Source organism: Pongo pygmaeus, chromosome X (assembly GCF_028885625.2).
Source record: "Pongo pygmaeus isolate AG05252 chromosome X, NHGRI_mPonPyg2-v2.0_pri, whole genome shotgun sequence".
Classification (NCBI taxonomy): domain Eukaryota; kingdom Metazoa; phylum Chordata; class Mammalia; order Primates; family Hominidae; genus Pongo; species Pongo pygmaeus.
Window position 1 is genome coordinate 22052009 of NC_072396.2, and position 16714 is coordinate 22068722.

At 31.3% G+C, this 16714-nt stretch overlaps 1 protein-coding gene across 8 annotated transcripts in view; it reads left to right on the forward strand.

Annotated features, from left to right (window-relative positions):
• The window catches only part of CNKSR2 (connector enhancer of kinase suppressor of Ras 2), a 282653-nt gene that overhangs the window by 147686 nt on the left and 118253 nt on the right, over positions 1 to 16714 (forward strand). For all 8 annotated transcript variants that reach the window (XM_054472203.2, XM_054472202.2, XM_054472204.2 and 5 more), the window contains 2 exons: positions 6794 to 6927; positions 11794 to 12005. In XM_054472203.2, the coding sequence (XP_054328178.1) occupies positions 6794 to 6927; positions 11794 to 12005 (346 nt within the window). The remainder of the gene's footprint in view (positions 1 to 6793; positions 6928 to 11793; positions 12006 to 16714) is intronic.

The window sequence follows — 16714 nt, forward strand, 5'->3', positions numbered from 1 at the left end:
AAATTATAGCCAAGTAAACAAAAGCATACAATTCCACTTCATACTCACAGAGCAATTTCATTAGTACATTTCATTAAATTGGCAGCTCTTTTGATGAATTCCTGATTTCTCAAATATTTTGTGATAGAACATAAGGACTTAACCATCCCTTAGTCAAATACTACAAGCAAATTTAATAATATCTGGAAGCTTTAATTCTGTTGTCATTTTCACCCATTTGTAAAAAGCAGAGATGTCTCATCTGAGATAGAATCTCTTATTCTAAGAAAACAAACCAGGGATTCCTTGCTTTCTGAGAGCTGCTTTTCAAAACATCTTTTTAGTGGCACTCTACTAATTTCCTGCATTTTGGTAGGCATGGTGATTGCTTATCATCAATTTCTTCTAATTCAATGAAAAAAAAACTAAGAACTGTGGCTAAACCTCAAGGTATATTTTTAGATGTTTGTGGTTTTAAATTAATATGTGTAGGCCAAGAGCATAGATGGGTGGTGTCCTTTTCTTCTTATGAGAGATGTATGGAAGAATTATCTGGACACTGCCAAGAATGTTCCTTGGAATCATCACTGGGAATCAATGACTTTTAAAACATTTAAAAACCCAGCTTTTTTTTTTTTTTTTTTTTTTGGTGAGAATGCATCTCAGAAATGATCACTAAAATCAGTGCTGGAATTCTCAACATAATGACATATATTGTTCAAGACATTTTTATATAAAATAACATCAAGCTGTAACATTATAATTATGTTCCTAAATTGTATTCTCATTTATAAATCTCTCATATTGATGCCATAGTTACTTGTATGATTTTGTGATTTTGTGTTTTTCCATTTAAATTTTATTGTTTAGCATTACCTTGATGCCATTTTTACAGCATATTTAAATACCTTTGAGCAGAAAATAGAAAGAAAAGAGTCATAGTAGTTGATTTTGTCTATCAAATGGTGTAACAACTGGAGAATGTTGATTGCATTTGATTTCAAATACATAGAGATATGAATGGTTAAAGTCATTCTGGAAAAATCAAAATACATAAGTAACAATAAAATTTAATATTCAAGTTGCAGGTTGTTGTGACTGAAAAAAAAATTAGTGACAAAAAAATTGATCTGTTTCTGAGAGTTTTGTTTTAAGGAGAGCAAGAACTAGTATTAGGCATGGCACTAGAGAAGAAAATTAATTTTTAACTAAAAATGTAATTGGGCTGACTGGGAGCCAGAAGCAATTGTATGTTTTACATACTCAAATGAGTAAATACATGCAAGTAATTGTCAAATTTTAGCTCACCAGTGTTTAAGCAAATCAGTCAAAGGATCTAAGTCACATTTGTATTTTTGAGCCACATGCTTTCAAGATTTTAATAGTGGCTACAGATAATCACCTATAATGTAAAAATTGTCCATTCTTTCTTTAGTTAACATCCCCAAAATGATGTTTACTGTAATTTGAGAAAATGGAAGTCCAGTTTTAATGTTGCAGTTTAATTATGCCCATAAGACTGGACAATGCAGGATTAAAGACACTAGTGTTAGCCTCAATACAATGTGCAGTATTTCATGATTTGATGGAAAAAGCCATTTTATAGTGTGACTCTTAAGTCTTTATCAGTTATATACTGTATAAGTAATATATGTTTTAGGCATATATATCTGTATTTTTAAACCTAGGTAGATATGGTTTTCTGATCAAATCTGTGGTCGGAAAAAACACTTGTTTTCTCTGTATTCTGACAGGAAAGGAAAAATTATATGCTTATAAAAGGATACTCAAACCTTTTGTATTTATAAATTTGCATTCTAGAAAAAGCTGTGAAAGAACTGAGAGTGGGAGAATTTTGAATATATGTATTTCCCTCGCTTCAGTTCTTTTCAAATAATTGACTACTTATGAAAAGCTTGGCCAGAAAAAAGTATTCCCAATAATTTTCCAAATTAGATCTAACCTTCTTTACATGGTCAAGAAACTACAAAATTATATGTGAATTCTTGCCACTTAAAATTCAGGATACATTTTCTCTGAAGCATTTGCTTAGATTATTAAGAGAGTCAATATAAAACAATGTGCTTGTACTAGTGTTGGGAATTAAAAATGTGTTTGAACTGAGTAAGGACTTATGTGAATGTTCTGTGCGAGAATGATGGGGTATTGTGATCCATTTGAGTCTGTGTTTATTCCCAAGAGCGAATAAAATAAATGGCCAGGTTTTATACTTGATGTAATTATTTGTATTTCAGTGGGTGTTTCCCCCCTGGAAGGCAAAGCAAGTTCTGTGTGATCTTGGCATTAGTGAATTTTAGAGCTAACTACATAAATGTGTGATGCACTGTTTTAATCTTTAACGCTGGAGTTGTCTTTATGTCATTGGTTTCATTCAAGCTGTATCAAAGCTGGGTCACGTACTAGAAAGGGACAACTAAATTAAGATATGCTTGCCCAGAGATGTTAAAATGTAAAATGTTTTGGGGAAAACCTCAACATCAAATGTAGTTTCTTAAGTATAGAAGTTTTTTTCTCATGGTCTTTAAGACTATAGAGATTTCACAGGTACACCAATACCTTCCATATGTGCTCAGTTACCTTAGAGATGTTAAAATTGGGGTGCACAAAGAAAAGACCTCAGCAATCAGAGGCTTTAAAGTGAGACCTCAACCATCAGAGGATTTAAAGCTTTAGCTTACAAAATTTTATTTTACAACAATCACAATCTTCCAATGATGTTTAAGCTGGATGAATAGGACATTATTGCTAAAGTTATCACTCATAATTCAGAGGAAAGTTTGTGTCATACCCTATTTTGTGACACAATTTTAAAGTATTTATACATTCAAACTGACAGTATGAAAAATACAAGTTTTACCTAGAAGATTTCTATAACAGTAGCAAATTGACAGTAGTATGTTATCACTAATTGACCTAAGGTTATAAATGTGTGTTTGAAGAGATACATATGATCATTTTATTTAGGATTTGGACATTTTAAGAGATGCATGCCAGTGCCCCCAGAAATCTATCATAGACTTGTTTTACAAGAGTCACAACATACATGCAAATGTGTCTTCCCTGTTGGAGCCTCATTGAATATGTGGAAGGAGAGCTTCATCTCAAAAGGACCATTGACATGAAAACTAAATGGTATGACAAGGTCCTTCCAGAAAACAAACCCCTTTGGATGGGATCAAAAGTGGATCCATGTCATACTTGATTACATACCACAGAAGATCAAGTTATGCTGGAGCTTCATGTTTACTTTAAATAATAAGATGTAATCCTAAAGCAGTGCCCTTGTATTGTATCCATTTTATCCATAAGTGTTGATAGTTCCTAATTTTCTTCCCATTCATGTTTTGTCAATACCGGAGAAGGTCAAAATGATAAAAGAATGTTACCCTTTAAATTCTACCTTTTTTCTTAAATTGAAATTTCTTTGTAGTGTAACAGTAACTACTTTTCTTACACTGTATTATAAACAAATGATTATAAGTAAATGTTGCCAGGATAGGGGAAGCTATCTTTCTGTATTATATCCTCCTCATTAGATTTTTTTTTTCAATCTAAGGAATATGCCTATTAAAACCTCAATGCTGAAAGAATTCTGTTTTGAGTTGAGGGAAGCTAAATTTGTTACTTTCTGTGCATTTTCACAAATTAATTGGCTACTGGTGATAAGTGTATTTCTAATGCCACTTGTTACAACTAGGAATTTCTCACTGATAATTTTAGCTCATTACATCATTTATTCTGTACTTGATTTAGTCAAATTTTACTTGTCTTTCTAATGTTCTTTAATGCCTTTTTCATTCATTTCGTCATTTGATTTTTTACTCTTTCAATTTTTGTCCAAAGTTAGAAAATTTTTAGAGATCATAATTTTAAATTATCACAAAGACCCCTTTGGGTTAAGTAGTTATTTTTATTTTCCCATGAAGGTTGTACTTTACTAAACTTTATTTTTCCATTGCTTAATGTCTAGTTTTTTTTTAATATGAGTCTCAAAAAGAACATTTATTATTTAGCTTGGATTAGCTTGTTAAAAAGGGCACAGTTAGTAGAGAGAAATATGCTGAATATATCAAATATTTACAGTGAGCTTTACTTGGTACAAGGCATACTGATGAGCCAGATGGTATTTCCATGACAAACCAGTTGAAATATTTTCTGTGACTTACCAGTCAATAAAATAACAAGCCAGATGAGTTAAGCAATGGGATTGACTAATTTCTTTTTTCTCTGAAGTAATATTTTTTTTCCAACCAGTTCAATTAATTGAAGCAGCTTGGCATAATCAAACTTGTTATGTATTTAAGGATATTTAAGAGTCTTTTCCCTCTATGTATGTGCTAATTTAACTAATAACATTAACTGATGACATTGATAGGAACTGTTTGCTAAAAATAGAAACCTAGAGAAATAGCAGTTTGAAGGAAATTGAGGGCTAATAATTACATTTCTTCGAAGGGAAAAGACACAAGTACCCTAGGTAGACAATTCTGGTAATAGTCCAGGCAGAATAAAATATTCCCTTGGGCATTACCTCACACTTCAGGTGTATCTATTTTAAAATATGCTTGTAACCATTGACTACTACTATATCCTTCCCTCCTTTTTGTTTGGGGAGAAGAAGGGTAGGTACTAACCGGGAAAAATTATCTTTAGTTCTGTAGATGGTAAAAGTAAAGAAGAGATGTCCTCCAAATAGAAATAGTGACTCCAGGAGAGAGGAAAGACAATAAAAATTTAAGTTGGATTATGTTTAAATGCTTATGTTTTTAGAACTTGATTTTAAGTTCATTTACAATGTTAGGATATTTTAAAGTAAGAAAGCTATTAGAGCATTTAAAAAGCATACTACTGAATATTAGTTTTTCTCTCACAGTGTGTCTGTTTAAAAGAATTGGAAAATAATATTCTGTTAAATGAATGTTTTCTTTGCTACATTTCTATTATGGTGAACTTTTGGTCAGATTTATTGTTTAGCATCATCTGTATTTAAAACCAAGATGTCCTGACAGAGAGGAAAACAGTTATAAACAGAGTCACATCATAGTGACTGTATGTATGTATTGTTGAATCTGCCATTCAAGGATTTGTTGTAGAGGCATGAAATGCATCCTTAGAAATAAAATAGTTATTTATTTCCTTGGAATTCATGGTATTCATCAGTACAGGTGACTCCTATGATTACCTGTATAATCTCAGGATTTCCCATTGCCTCAAGTTCTGTTTCTAAAAGACAAGAATAGTTGAACTGGACCCTATTCCAAAATTAGCATAGTAAAACATAATCTTTACTGTGTAATTTTATAATAGCTTACAATTCTTCAATTAACATGTAAAACTTCTGACCTTTTTAAAAATATCATGTAAGGTGGAATATTGTAAACTCCCAAATTACATTATCATTCCTTTTCCCTTTCTCTCTTTCTTTAATTTCTACTTCACTACATTAGAATTTAACTGTCATTTTGGTAGGATGTATGATTTCAAGCTATTAAGGTGAGCTGTGTAACAGGGAAGGTCAAAACCATGAACTGAGTCCTAAATTATGTAGCCTACCCCAGTGACTTACATTGTACTTTCCATTGTATTTATGCTTGGCTTTTTAAACAAATTTTGTTTGTCTGTACAAAAGTATTGTCACAATACAAAATAGTTGTAATATGCCACTTTTTGAGTGTGTAGCAATGCATATTAAAACAATAGAACTGTGAGTCTATATAAATATGCTAAGAGAGTTTTCATACTGGCTAAAATGGCAACATCTTGTCATGTGAAGATACAGTTCATTTGTGATCATTATTTTTGTGTTTGTGATTGCATTAAAATTTTTATTTTTAATGTGTTAATTGTATACATAGCTAATCATTAAGATCTGTAAGATAAACATAAAATTTGTGAATTTTAGTTTCACTTCAGGATAATTTCACAAACCACTAGATTATTTTCAAATGCTGTGAAGCTTGGAATTGGGAGTGCTCCTAAGTTAATGCATCCTCATGTACTGTTTAATTCAGTATATATATATATTATCTTAACTTTAAGAAAACAACCTCCTATTTAATACTTAAATACAGGCCTGAAAATGAGATCTATATATGCAACTAAAGATTATTTTAAATGATAGATAAATGTGTGTGCCTATGAATGGTGAAATGATTGTGTTACATAATTACCGTACTTTTGATGATGTACCATAAAATGGCTTTGAGAAGACACCTATGCTTATTTTGACAGAAAAAAATATGTTTTTCTAGCAAATACTCTCGTATTGGCCTTTCATACTCCCACTTTTGTAACCTTTTCTGAGCATCTGTAACATTTTACTAACCTAGAAATATGGTTTATCTTTTTTGGGAGAAGATCTGAAATAGCTTTCTCATACATCAATCAGGATGTGAGTGAACTAATTCTTTTGAGTTACTCATCATTATTGTTCTTTTAAAGGTGGGATTCTGACAAAGTTAATTTAATTTAAATAAGTTTCTAACTGTGAGATAAATCTTCCCATTTTGAAACACTGCATGGTATTTTTGCTTTATAGATAATATTTCGGTGTTTATACCATAGATTAAGGTGAGTTGGGAGTGAAGTGGAAACCTTTACCATACTGTTTGTTTTTGGAGATTGAAAGGAATATCCGTGTACTAAATAACATGTTTCTTGATTTCAGCCAAGTTCAAAAACTTTGCAGAAATAGATAATTTTAAAATGATAACTATGTGTCATTGTTGTTGTTGTTGTTGTTGTTTTGTGTGTTGTTTGTGTGCGTATGTATTTTCTTTTTCATTTTAACCAGCCTCTTATACCTAGAAGTCCCACAAGCAGCGTTGCCACGCCTTCCAGCACCATCAGTACACCCACCAAAAGAGACAGTTCTGCCCTCCAGGATCTCTACATTCCCCCTCCTCCTGCAGAACCATATATTCCCAGGTATAAAACTATCACGTTGTCCTAGGCAGCTTCTAGCTAAAGGTAAACCTAACAGCATATAAACTGCAAAGTCAATTCTCAAGGAACACCTTGAATATTTTCTCACAGTTAGGAATTCTGAACACATTCTGCAAAATCATTCCCATTATAGAGAATGCATGTTTATTAATAATAATAACTAATTTGTATATAAATACTTGCTGTGCATTAAATATTTTATACTATCTCATAATAGGAAAGAAGAAGAAAGTAATATTAAATAATAATTAGGATTATTTTAATAAGTAAAGAATAAGTGAGGCTCTTTGGCTAAAAAGCCCCAGAAAATTTCACGTTACTTTGAAGCATTTCATACATTTTTTATTAAAAAAAGAGAAAGCTATAGATAACTTTTATGCTTTCTTAAATGTAAGTAATGAGGAAGATTTTATTTGATAATGATGATGAGGGAGAATGTCTTTTTCCCCTAATAATCCTGTGTCTGAAATTTTTATTTCATTAATTCATTAATGTTTCTTTCAGGAAGTAGAGTTTACAAGGGAATGAATTATCCTTAAAGTCTATTTTCTAGATTTCTTGAGGCTGTGTCTTTATTTCATTTATCGATTCTTATTTGAAATTCCTTGCAGATGTGGAAGAAGACAGCTTTATGTCATAATGCATTCTTCCTAAAAGCATTCTGATATCCAGCCTTGTGAAATACAAAAATTATGGAAAAGGACTAGCACTAAATGGGGATCATTAATACCAATCACAAAAAACTTGATTCCGTTTTAAATTAGTTCTGCATTCAAAAACAATAATTTAAGGTCTCTTGTTTTCAAGCCATAAATAGTATTAAATTTCTTTCATATATTAAAGAACTGAATTCCTTGTGTTTAATTTCCATTATTCTTTAGTACACTTAGTGTTTCAGAAATCTATATTCTATTAGATGTGATGGTTTACTGACATTATATGATCTAAATGCTGCATGGCAATATGGTTTATCTGCAAATACTGTGTTGTCATCTAGTAATATAACTATAGTCAGTTTTATATACATTTTAGTTCTTTGAGAATTAAATATAGCCATTGGAACATAACTTGTAAGATATAGTTTACTAAGCTGGCATTTCATAAATCTAATATATAATTTACAGTCTTGTGTTCAATTTACAAGCAAATATACAAATCCATCCAATATCCTACTAAAATGCAAGTTGCATTTTAATTCTATTAAGACAGTGTCAGATTTTCCACATTCTCTTGCATGAGGAGCAATGAAAGTATGTGTGTTCTAAACAGGAAGTGACTTTTTATGATTTCTTTACATTTTATTTGGAAAGATTTTTATTTCAGTTCAAATAATTATTTAAAAGGCCTTATTCTTCAGAGGGCTACGTACACAGATAAACATCAGAAGATTATTTTTATCAAATCTCTGTAGTTTTAAAATGTTCTTTCCTCTTGGGTAGTGAGGAACTTGTTACAAAGAAAGTGTCTCCTCTACAGAAAATATTTAAAATACACTTAAGAGGACAAAAGAGTAAAATGATCCAGTTTTGTCTTCTGAGTGTGGTGGACATATTATAAAGGCTATATATTGAAGCCAATAAAAAGCTTGAAGATGCTATTTAAAAATATTAGAGAATGTGAAACTGAAATATCAACATAGTGACCCTTGTTTTGTCAGTATTGCTTGAAAGCTCCATACTTTTCTGTAAAATTCGTAGTGTTTACTATATCACTGCAACTGATTCTTAGTTGGTCAGTATATAATTTAACAGAATATTCTAAATACATTTTGAGTCAAATTATTACTTACCCAGTCATAAAGTCTTTCGATATTGGAGTCAGAACAATCCATGCATCAAAGCCCCTTTGAACCACAGCCTTATATAAATGTCTGCATTTTCTGGCTCGATGTTAAGTTGACAGTCAAAACTTTTTGCAGTCGTAATTATTTTTATAGATACAGCCTTGGCACTTTTTTCCTATTTTCTCATTTTGAAGATGAATGTGATGGACCTAGTTTAATTCTTCTGAACATTTTTTCCCTTATTAAAAAACTTTGTTTATACAGGATAGGCATTTTGGTGATGTGTGAACATATATGTTTGATTTGGATTGCAAATAATAAAACCTCTCTCATCTCAAAAAGAAAACAGACTTAAAAAATGATAGGACTAGTTTTCAAATTAGGCAGAATTTTTTTCATGTGGTTATGATTTTTTGAACACATTTAATCCAGAAAAAAAGTTATTGCAAAAGTGCCTTTTTCTCTAAAAGATAAAACACTCATGTATGTGAAGTGAGTGAAATTTGGTTGGCATTTTATTGTATGTCTTGTGACTATACACAGTTTCATTATCATTATATATAGTACATTTCTATACTTAACCAAATTTCTTTTTCTATGATGAAAATGAAGAATTTATAGGTCTTTGAACAACTATGATATTTAAGCACTAATTTCTCCTATTAACTCCACTGTGTGCCATTAAATATAAAGTTAGTTCAGTAAAGCAGTGCTCTTTTAATGCTTCCTTAAATCCTTTCTAGAGCAAAGGCACAGATTTATTACTTACGTGCATTAACTTACAACATTAAGAAAAGTGTAAAAACTCTTTACATCAGAATGAATTAACACATTGAGTTCTCCAGGGACTCTTGACCTGAATATATACATTAACACACACACACACACATACACATACACACATTTACATACACAATACATGTATCTACGCATTCTACTGAAAAGTTTGGTTTTGCTTGGTACTTTTCTTAATTCAACGGTATTTTACTGCATTCTATATAGATTTGTTTTAAAAATCTACCCTGTTGATATAAGGTCCCTCCTTCATATTATTAATGAGTAGGAAATACTATCCCTTTGAATTTCCTGCCACAAGATGTTTCCATACAAATATAGTATGTGTATTAATAGGGCTGAATCACCCCCTGATTTCAGCTGCATCAACATTCATGTCACAAGCCTCATAGCTTGAGGTTTGGTCCATTTACAGATAGGCATAACCTTACTCCAGTGCCACAAATTCGTTAGGGCTGCTTCCAAGCTAGTTGCAGTGTCAATTTCTTTTTGATAGTGGACTAACCAGGCAATTTGTTCAGGAAAAGTTTTCAGCAAGCTGAAATAAAATTCTGCCTGGATTTTATATTTATTTCCTTCATGTTGCCTAAGAACTATCTATATAGTTCTATTTTGGTAATAAGCAATACTTTTATTTTAGAAAATAAAAGAGTAAATTGTAATGTAAATGGCAACAACACCTTGTGATGGGTTAAACAGATAAGAAAACTCACTGATTGTCAGTCTGGAGAATGTTGTTTACTACTTTCTACATATTTCAAATACTGGGAATATAGTTTTCTACATTTGGACAAACCTAATCTAAACATTTACACACAGAAGCAGAAATACAGGCTTTTGCCAGACTGGGGCTCATATTTTAGAATTCACATTACTTTTATAAGCTCGTCACCATTTTATAAGGTATAATAGGAATTAATTAAAAATTTGTTCTTTTTATCTGTCTTGTTATAATTTAGTTTATTCTATGAATTTAAGATTTTAGTCTCATCACTTAACATAAAATTAAATTATTTTTCTGGTTTGACAGCATTTATTCATGGGACTGTTTAGGGTAACCAGAAACAATTAAGAACAAGGAAGAAATTTAACTAATGGTCCACAAGGGGGGAAACATTGCATTTACATTCATAGTCATGTTCTAGAAGACAAGCTTTTCTGACAAAAAGTTCATAGGTAATCAGTGAAACATTTCATAAAATAAACAAGATTCAATTTAACAAATCACAAATGGACTATTTCTATCAAAGTGGGCTTAATTTGGGCTTAATTACCTATTGCAGTGTGTGAGTAATAGATTTTAGAGAGCCCATAAATTATTAGAGATGTTTTTCTCTAGAATCCTATAGAGGAAAAAAATCAACTTGCCATCACCCTAAATTCCATTCTTAAACTCCATATTTTATCAAATTATTTTACCTTCTCTCCTCAAGAAACATTGATGTATAATGAAATTTTGATATATCCATTTAGAATGAGTTCTAGGAATATGTCTTTTTACTCTTAAATGAGATATGTAGAGTTTGGATACTGAGAATAATTCTTTTAAGGTTTATTTTAAATTAATAATATGTTGTTTGAATTTCTTATAATACAAGTTTATATCATGCTAATTTGATTCCTAAGGCCGCAGTGCTCCTTATGGTAGTTCTTAAATATATTTTTATTTTTAAGCAGTGCAGATTTTTACCAAGAATCAATTAGGCAAACTGGCAGAAGAAAACATTATACTTAAGTTAACATTAGTACCATTATACCTACTGTCTTGAGCACTAAAAACAATTTATGCACTAAGGTAAACTGGCAGAAGAAAGCATTATACTTAAGTTAACATTATTACCATTATACCTACTGTCTTAAACACTAAAAGCAATTTATGTGCAAAGGTAAACTGGCAGAAGAAAGCTATATACTTAAGTTAACATTACTAACATTATACCTACTCTCTTGAACACTAAAAGCAATTTATGTATGACATGGTACAGTGAAAAATGGACTTGGTCAACAGTTAAAAGTTTCATGGCCTATTTCAAATTCTGTCAGTTATTAGCTGTGTAACATTGAGGCAAGTTGTTTAGCCTTTCTGAGACTCACCGTTTTGTTTTCAGCAAAATAAGAATAATTACAAATTGCCCTATAAATCTCAAAGAAAGTTTGAAAAGGTCAGGAGATATATTATATGGGAATAAATTATTAGTATTTTAGACCCTTGGCCATTTACTACCCTAACATGTTTCTACATCTTCTCCTTTACTCTAACCTTTCTTTAGGGATGAAAAAGGAAACCTTCCTTGTGAAGACCTCAGAGGACATATGGTGGGCAAGCCAGTGCATAAGGGATCTGAATCACCAAATTCATTTCTGGATCAGGAATATCGAAAGAGATTTAATATTGTCGAAGAAGATACTGTCTTATATTGCTATGAATATGAAAAAGGAAGATCAAGTAGTCAAGGAAGACGAGAAAGCACCCCAACTTATGGTAAGAGTTCTTCTTTTATGTTTATATAAGAATATATTTCTGGCATGGGAATCTCAATTTCCTTTAATAAGTTTTTGGGTTGTGAGAGTTATTTAGGAGCTTTTGAATCTTTATAATTGATCTGTCTCTCTCATGTGCTTCTAAGTGGAATTTCTACAATATGAGACATTATATTAAAAATTATTCTAGATTTTCAAAAGATAAGAAAGAACAGTAGGTAACATTTTAGCTCATAATAATTTATAAAAATATTTTTAGCATCACATGTATTTCTTGTGTGTTAGATGTTGCCAGTTTGGAAAAATTCAAGTGTTTTTTTTTTCTTTTTTGTTTTTTTAAATGAATACTTACTGTTAACATGACTTATTTAAAATAAAATTATCTCCATATTCCTCAGGGATTTTAAGAAATATAATTTTCTGGAGAAATTCTCACCTCAGTTTTTGTATTTTTTAAAGAAGCTGTGAAATTTATTTGACATTAGAGTGGAAGTGGATTTTAAATAGAATGGATTGAACATACTGCATTTAAGGCAAAAATGGACCTAGAGTTATGATGGGCACAGGATTGTTTTAGTCTTTGATTCATGACCGAAAAAGTAACCCAGTCACAAATACTTAAAATTGTTATAGTATATCTGAAAGATTTGCAGATAAAGTTGCTTAAAGTAGTAAAGCTTGTGGTTCTTTTGCAAGAATAAATGGATTTAATTGAAAGTCTCTGCTCCTCCCTTTCCACTTTTCAAATTAATCATTTTTAGTGAGGAGCTTATACTTTGAGGAAGGACAGCATCCCTGCTAATTAGTTCAAACTTGATCAATGAGAGCTGAGCAGAAGCAAAGTTGTTTTTAGCTCCTCCTTTCTATTCATACACCTCACTTGTCTGTCATGGCCATATGCCTCCCTCCTTTGGTCTCAAAAGAGCAGTCATCACATATCTTCATGTACATGTCTTATTTCCTTTCAGCTCTTTGGTAATAAGTATGAAAGAAAAATTTTCCCCAAAATGATCCTAAAGAATAGGAACCATACTTATCTTACTTTGTGTTATTCTCTGTACATGTGCTTTTTAATCATAAGAATAAATAATATATGGTAACATAAACTCCTCAACTACACTACTCTAGTGGCAATTAAACTGTTAAGTATTGAAGATATTTGAACCTTTACTTTTCTCCTCTACTATATTGTAAACCTACAATATAGAGTATAGAGGCCTATAATCTTTGCTACCCCTACCCTTGCCCCATGAAATAATATGAAATTTTTATTCTTATTCATTCATTCCACAAGTACTAATTGACTGCCTATTACTGAATAGGCAGTAATGTATGTCAACTCTTCTTTGTTTGTGTCCCAGTATTATCTGGCTATTTTCTACTTGTGTTGAAGTAGATAATTAATGTTTAATTTAAGAGAAATTATAGTCACCAAATGAAAGTGATTGATTACTGATGACTTTATTTTTAAAAATGTTTACTAAGTTCTTACTTGAATGGCTATAAACTGGTAGTCCCTTCAGACTACAGTTTAAAGCCCCTAATGCCATCATGTGCCACAAATCTCCCCCCACTAGAATAGAATACTTTTTAAATATTAGAAAATTTAGATAGCCTATAAATACTTGATATCTTCTTGTAAACAACTTAGGAGAAAAGAAATATGTACATACTTAAAAGAGAGAAGTAAGCAGAGTTATTTGTTTCATTCAGTATGGCTTTTAACTTTTTAAAATTGACACATAATAATTGTACATATTTATGGGATACAGAGTGATATTTTGATACATGTATAGAATGGATAATGATCAAATCAGTGTAATTAGCATATTCTTCACCTTAAACATTTATCACTTCTTTGTTCTGGGAACATTCAAAATCTTCTCTTCTAGCTATTAGAAATTATATAATAAATTATTGTTAACTATAGCCATCCTATAGCGCTGTAGAATACCAGAACTTAACTTCTCTCATGTAGCTGTAATTTTATATCCATTAACCAATCTCTTCAAAATCCCTCTCCCACTCACCCCTCCCATTCTCAGCCTCCAGTAACCACAGTTCTGCTCTCTATGAGCTCAAAGTTTTTAGTTCCCACTCGTGAATACAAACATGCAGTATTTATCTTTCTGGGCCTGATGTAGTTTACTTAACATAATGTCTTCCAGGTTCATTCATGTTGCAGCAAATTATAAGATTTCATTCTTTTTTAGAGCTGAATAATGTTCTAATATATATATATATATCACATTTTCTTTATCCATTAATCTGTTGATAAACACATAGGTTAATTTTCATATCTTAGCTATTGTGAATAATGCTGCAATACACATGGGAGTACAGATATCTCTTTGACATACTGATTTCCTTTCCTTTGGACCTATACCCAGTAATGTGAATGCTGAATCATATGGTAGTCCTGTTATTAGTTTTTTAAAGACTCTCCATACTAATTACTATAATGACGGTACCAATTTATATTCTCATCAATATTGTATAAGAGCTCCCTTTTCTCTGAATCATTGCCAGCATTTCTTATTTTTTGTCTTTTTGATAATAACCATTCTAACTGGGGTGAGATGATATCTCTTTGTGGTTTTAATTTGCATTTCCCTAATGATAAATGACATTAAGCATTTTTATATACCAGTTGGTCATTTGTGTGTCTGCTTTCACAAAATGTTTATTCAGATCATTTGCCCATTTTTAAATAAAAGTATTTCTTTTATTGCTGTTGAGTTGTTTGAGTTCCTTGCATATTCTGGATATTAGTTCCCTGTCAGATGAATTGTTTCCTTTGCTCTACATAAGATTTTTAGTTTGATATAATCCCATTTTTCTGTTTTTTTTCTTTTGTTGCATGTAAGCCTTAGCCATAAAAATATTTGCCTAGACCAATGTCCTGAAGTATTTCCCCTGTGTTTTCTTCTAGTAGTTTTATAGTTTGGGGTCTTATATTTAAGAGTTTAATCCATTTTTAGTTGATTTTGTACATGGTGAGAGATAGGGTTCTAGTTTCATTTTCCTGAATATGGATATCCAGTTTTCCCAGCCCTATTTATTGAAGAGGCTATCCTTTCCCCAATGTATGTTCTTGTTGCCTTTGTCAAAAATCACCTGGCTGTAAATACGGACTTATTTCTGAATACTCCATTCTGTTTGATTGGGCTATGTGTCTGTTTTTATACCAGTGCAATGCTGATTTGGTTATTACAGCTTTGTAGTATAATTTGAAGTCAGTCCGTGTGATGCCTGCAGCTTTGTTCTTTTTGTTCACAAATGCTTTGGTTATTTGGGGTATTTTATGGTTCCATACAAATTTTGGATTTTTTTTCTATTTCTGTGAAGCATGTCATTGGTATTTTGACAGGGATTCCATTGAATCTGTAGATTGCTTTGGGTAGTACAGTCATTTTGACAATGTTGATTCTTCTAATCCATGAAAACATGATGTCTTTCCATTTTTTGTGTTCTCTTCAGTTTCTTTCATCAGCGTTTTGTAGTTTTCATTGTAGAGATCTTTCACTTCCTTGGTTAACTTTATTTCTAAGTATTTTTGTAGCTATTATACAGGGGATTGCATTCTTGATTTTTTTTCAGGTAGTTTGTTATTGGCATATAGAAACACTACTGATTTTTGTATGTTGATTTTGTATACTGCAACTTTATTGAAGTTCTTAATCAGTTTTAAGTGTTTTATTGTGGAGTCTTTAGGTTTTTCTATATATAAGAACATGTTGTCTGCAAACAGGAACAATTTGACTTTCTCTTTTCCAACTTGAATGCCCTTTATTTCTTTATCTTATCTAATTTCTCTGGTTAGCATTTCTAGTACTATGTTAAATAAGAGTTGTGAAAGTGCTCATCCTTGTCTTGTTCCAGTTTTTAGAGAAAAAGCTTTCCACTTTTCTCCATTCAATATGTTAGCTATGGGATTGTCATATCTGGCCTTTATTGTGTTGAGGTGCATTGCTTTCTAATTTGTTGAGAGTTTTTATCATGAAGGGATGTTGAATTTTATTAAATGGCTTTTTTGTGTATCTATTGAAATGTTTATATGGTTTTTGTCCTTTATTCTGTTGAGGTATCACATTTATTGATTTGCATATGTTGAACCATCCTTGCATCTCTGGGTTAAATCTCATTTGATAATGGTATACAATCTTTTTCAGGTATTGTTAGATTTCATTTTCTAGTGTTTTGTTGAGGATTTTTGCATCCATGTTCATGAGGGATATTGGTCTGCAGTTTTCTTTTTTAGTTTTGTTGTTGTTGGATTTTAGTAGTAGGCTACTGCTGGCCTCATAGAATGAGTCTGGAAGAATTTCCTCTTGTACTATTTTTTCGGATAGTTTGAGAATACTCGGTATAAGTTATTCTTTAAAAGTTTGGTAGAATTCAGCAATGAAGCCAGCAATGAAGTCATCTTGTCCTGGGCTTTTCTGTGTTGGGATCATTTTTATTACTGATTCAATCTCGTTACTAGATAGTGATCTGTTCAGTTTTTTTATTTCTCCTTGATTCAATCTTGATACATTATATGAGTCCAGGAATTTATCATTTTCTCTAGGTTTTCTAATTTGTTGGCTTATAGTTGTTCAGAATAGTCTCTTATGTTCCTTTGTATTATTGTGGTATCAGTTGCAAAGTTTCCTTTTTATGTCTGACTTTATTTGGGTAATCTCTGTTCTTAGTCTGGCTAATGATTTA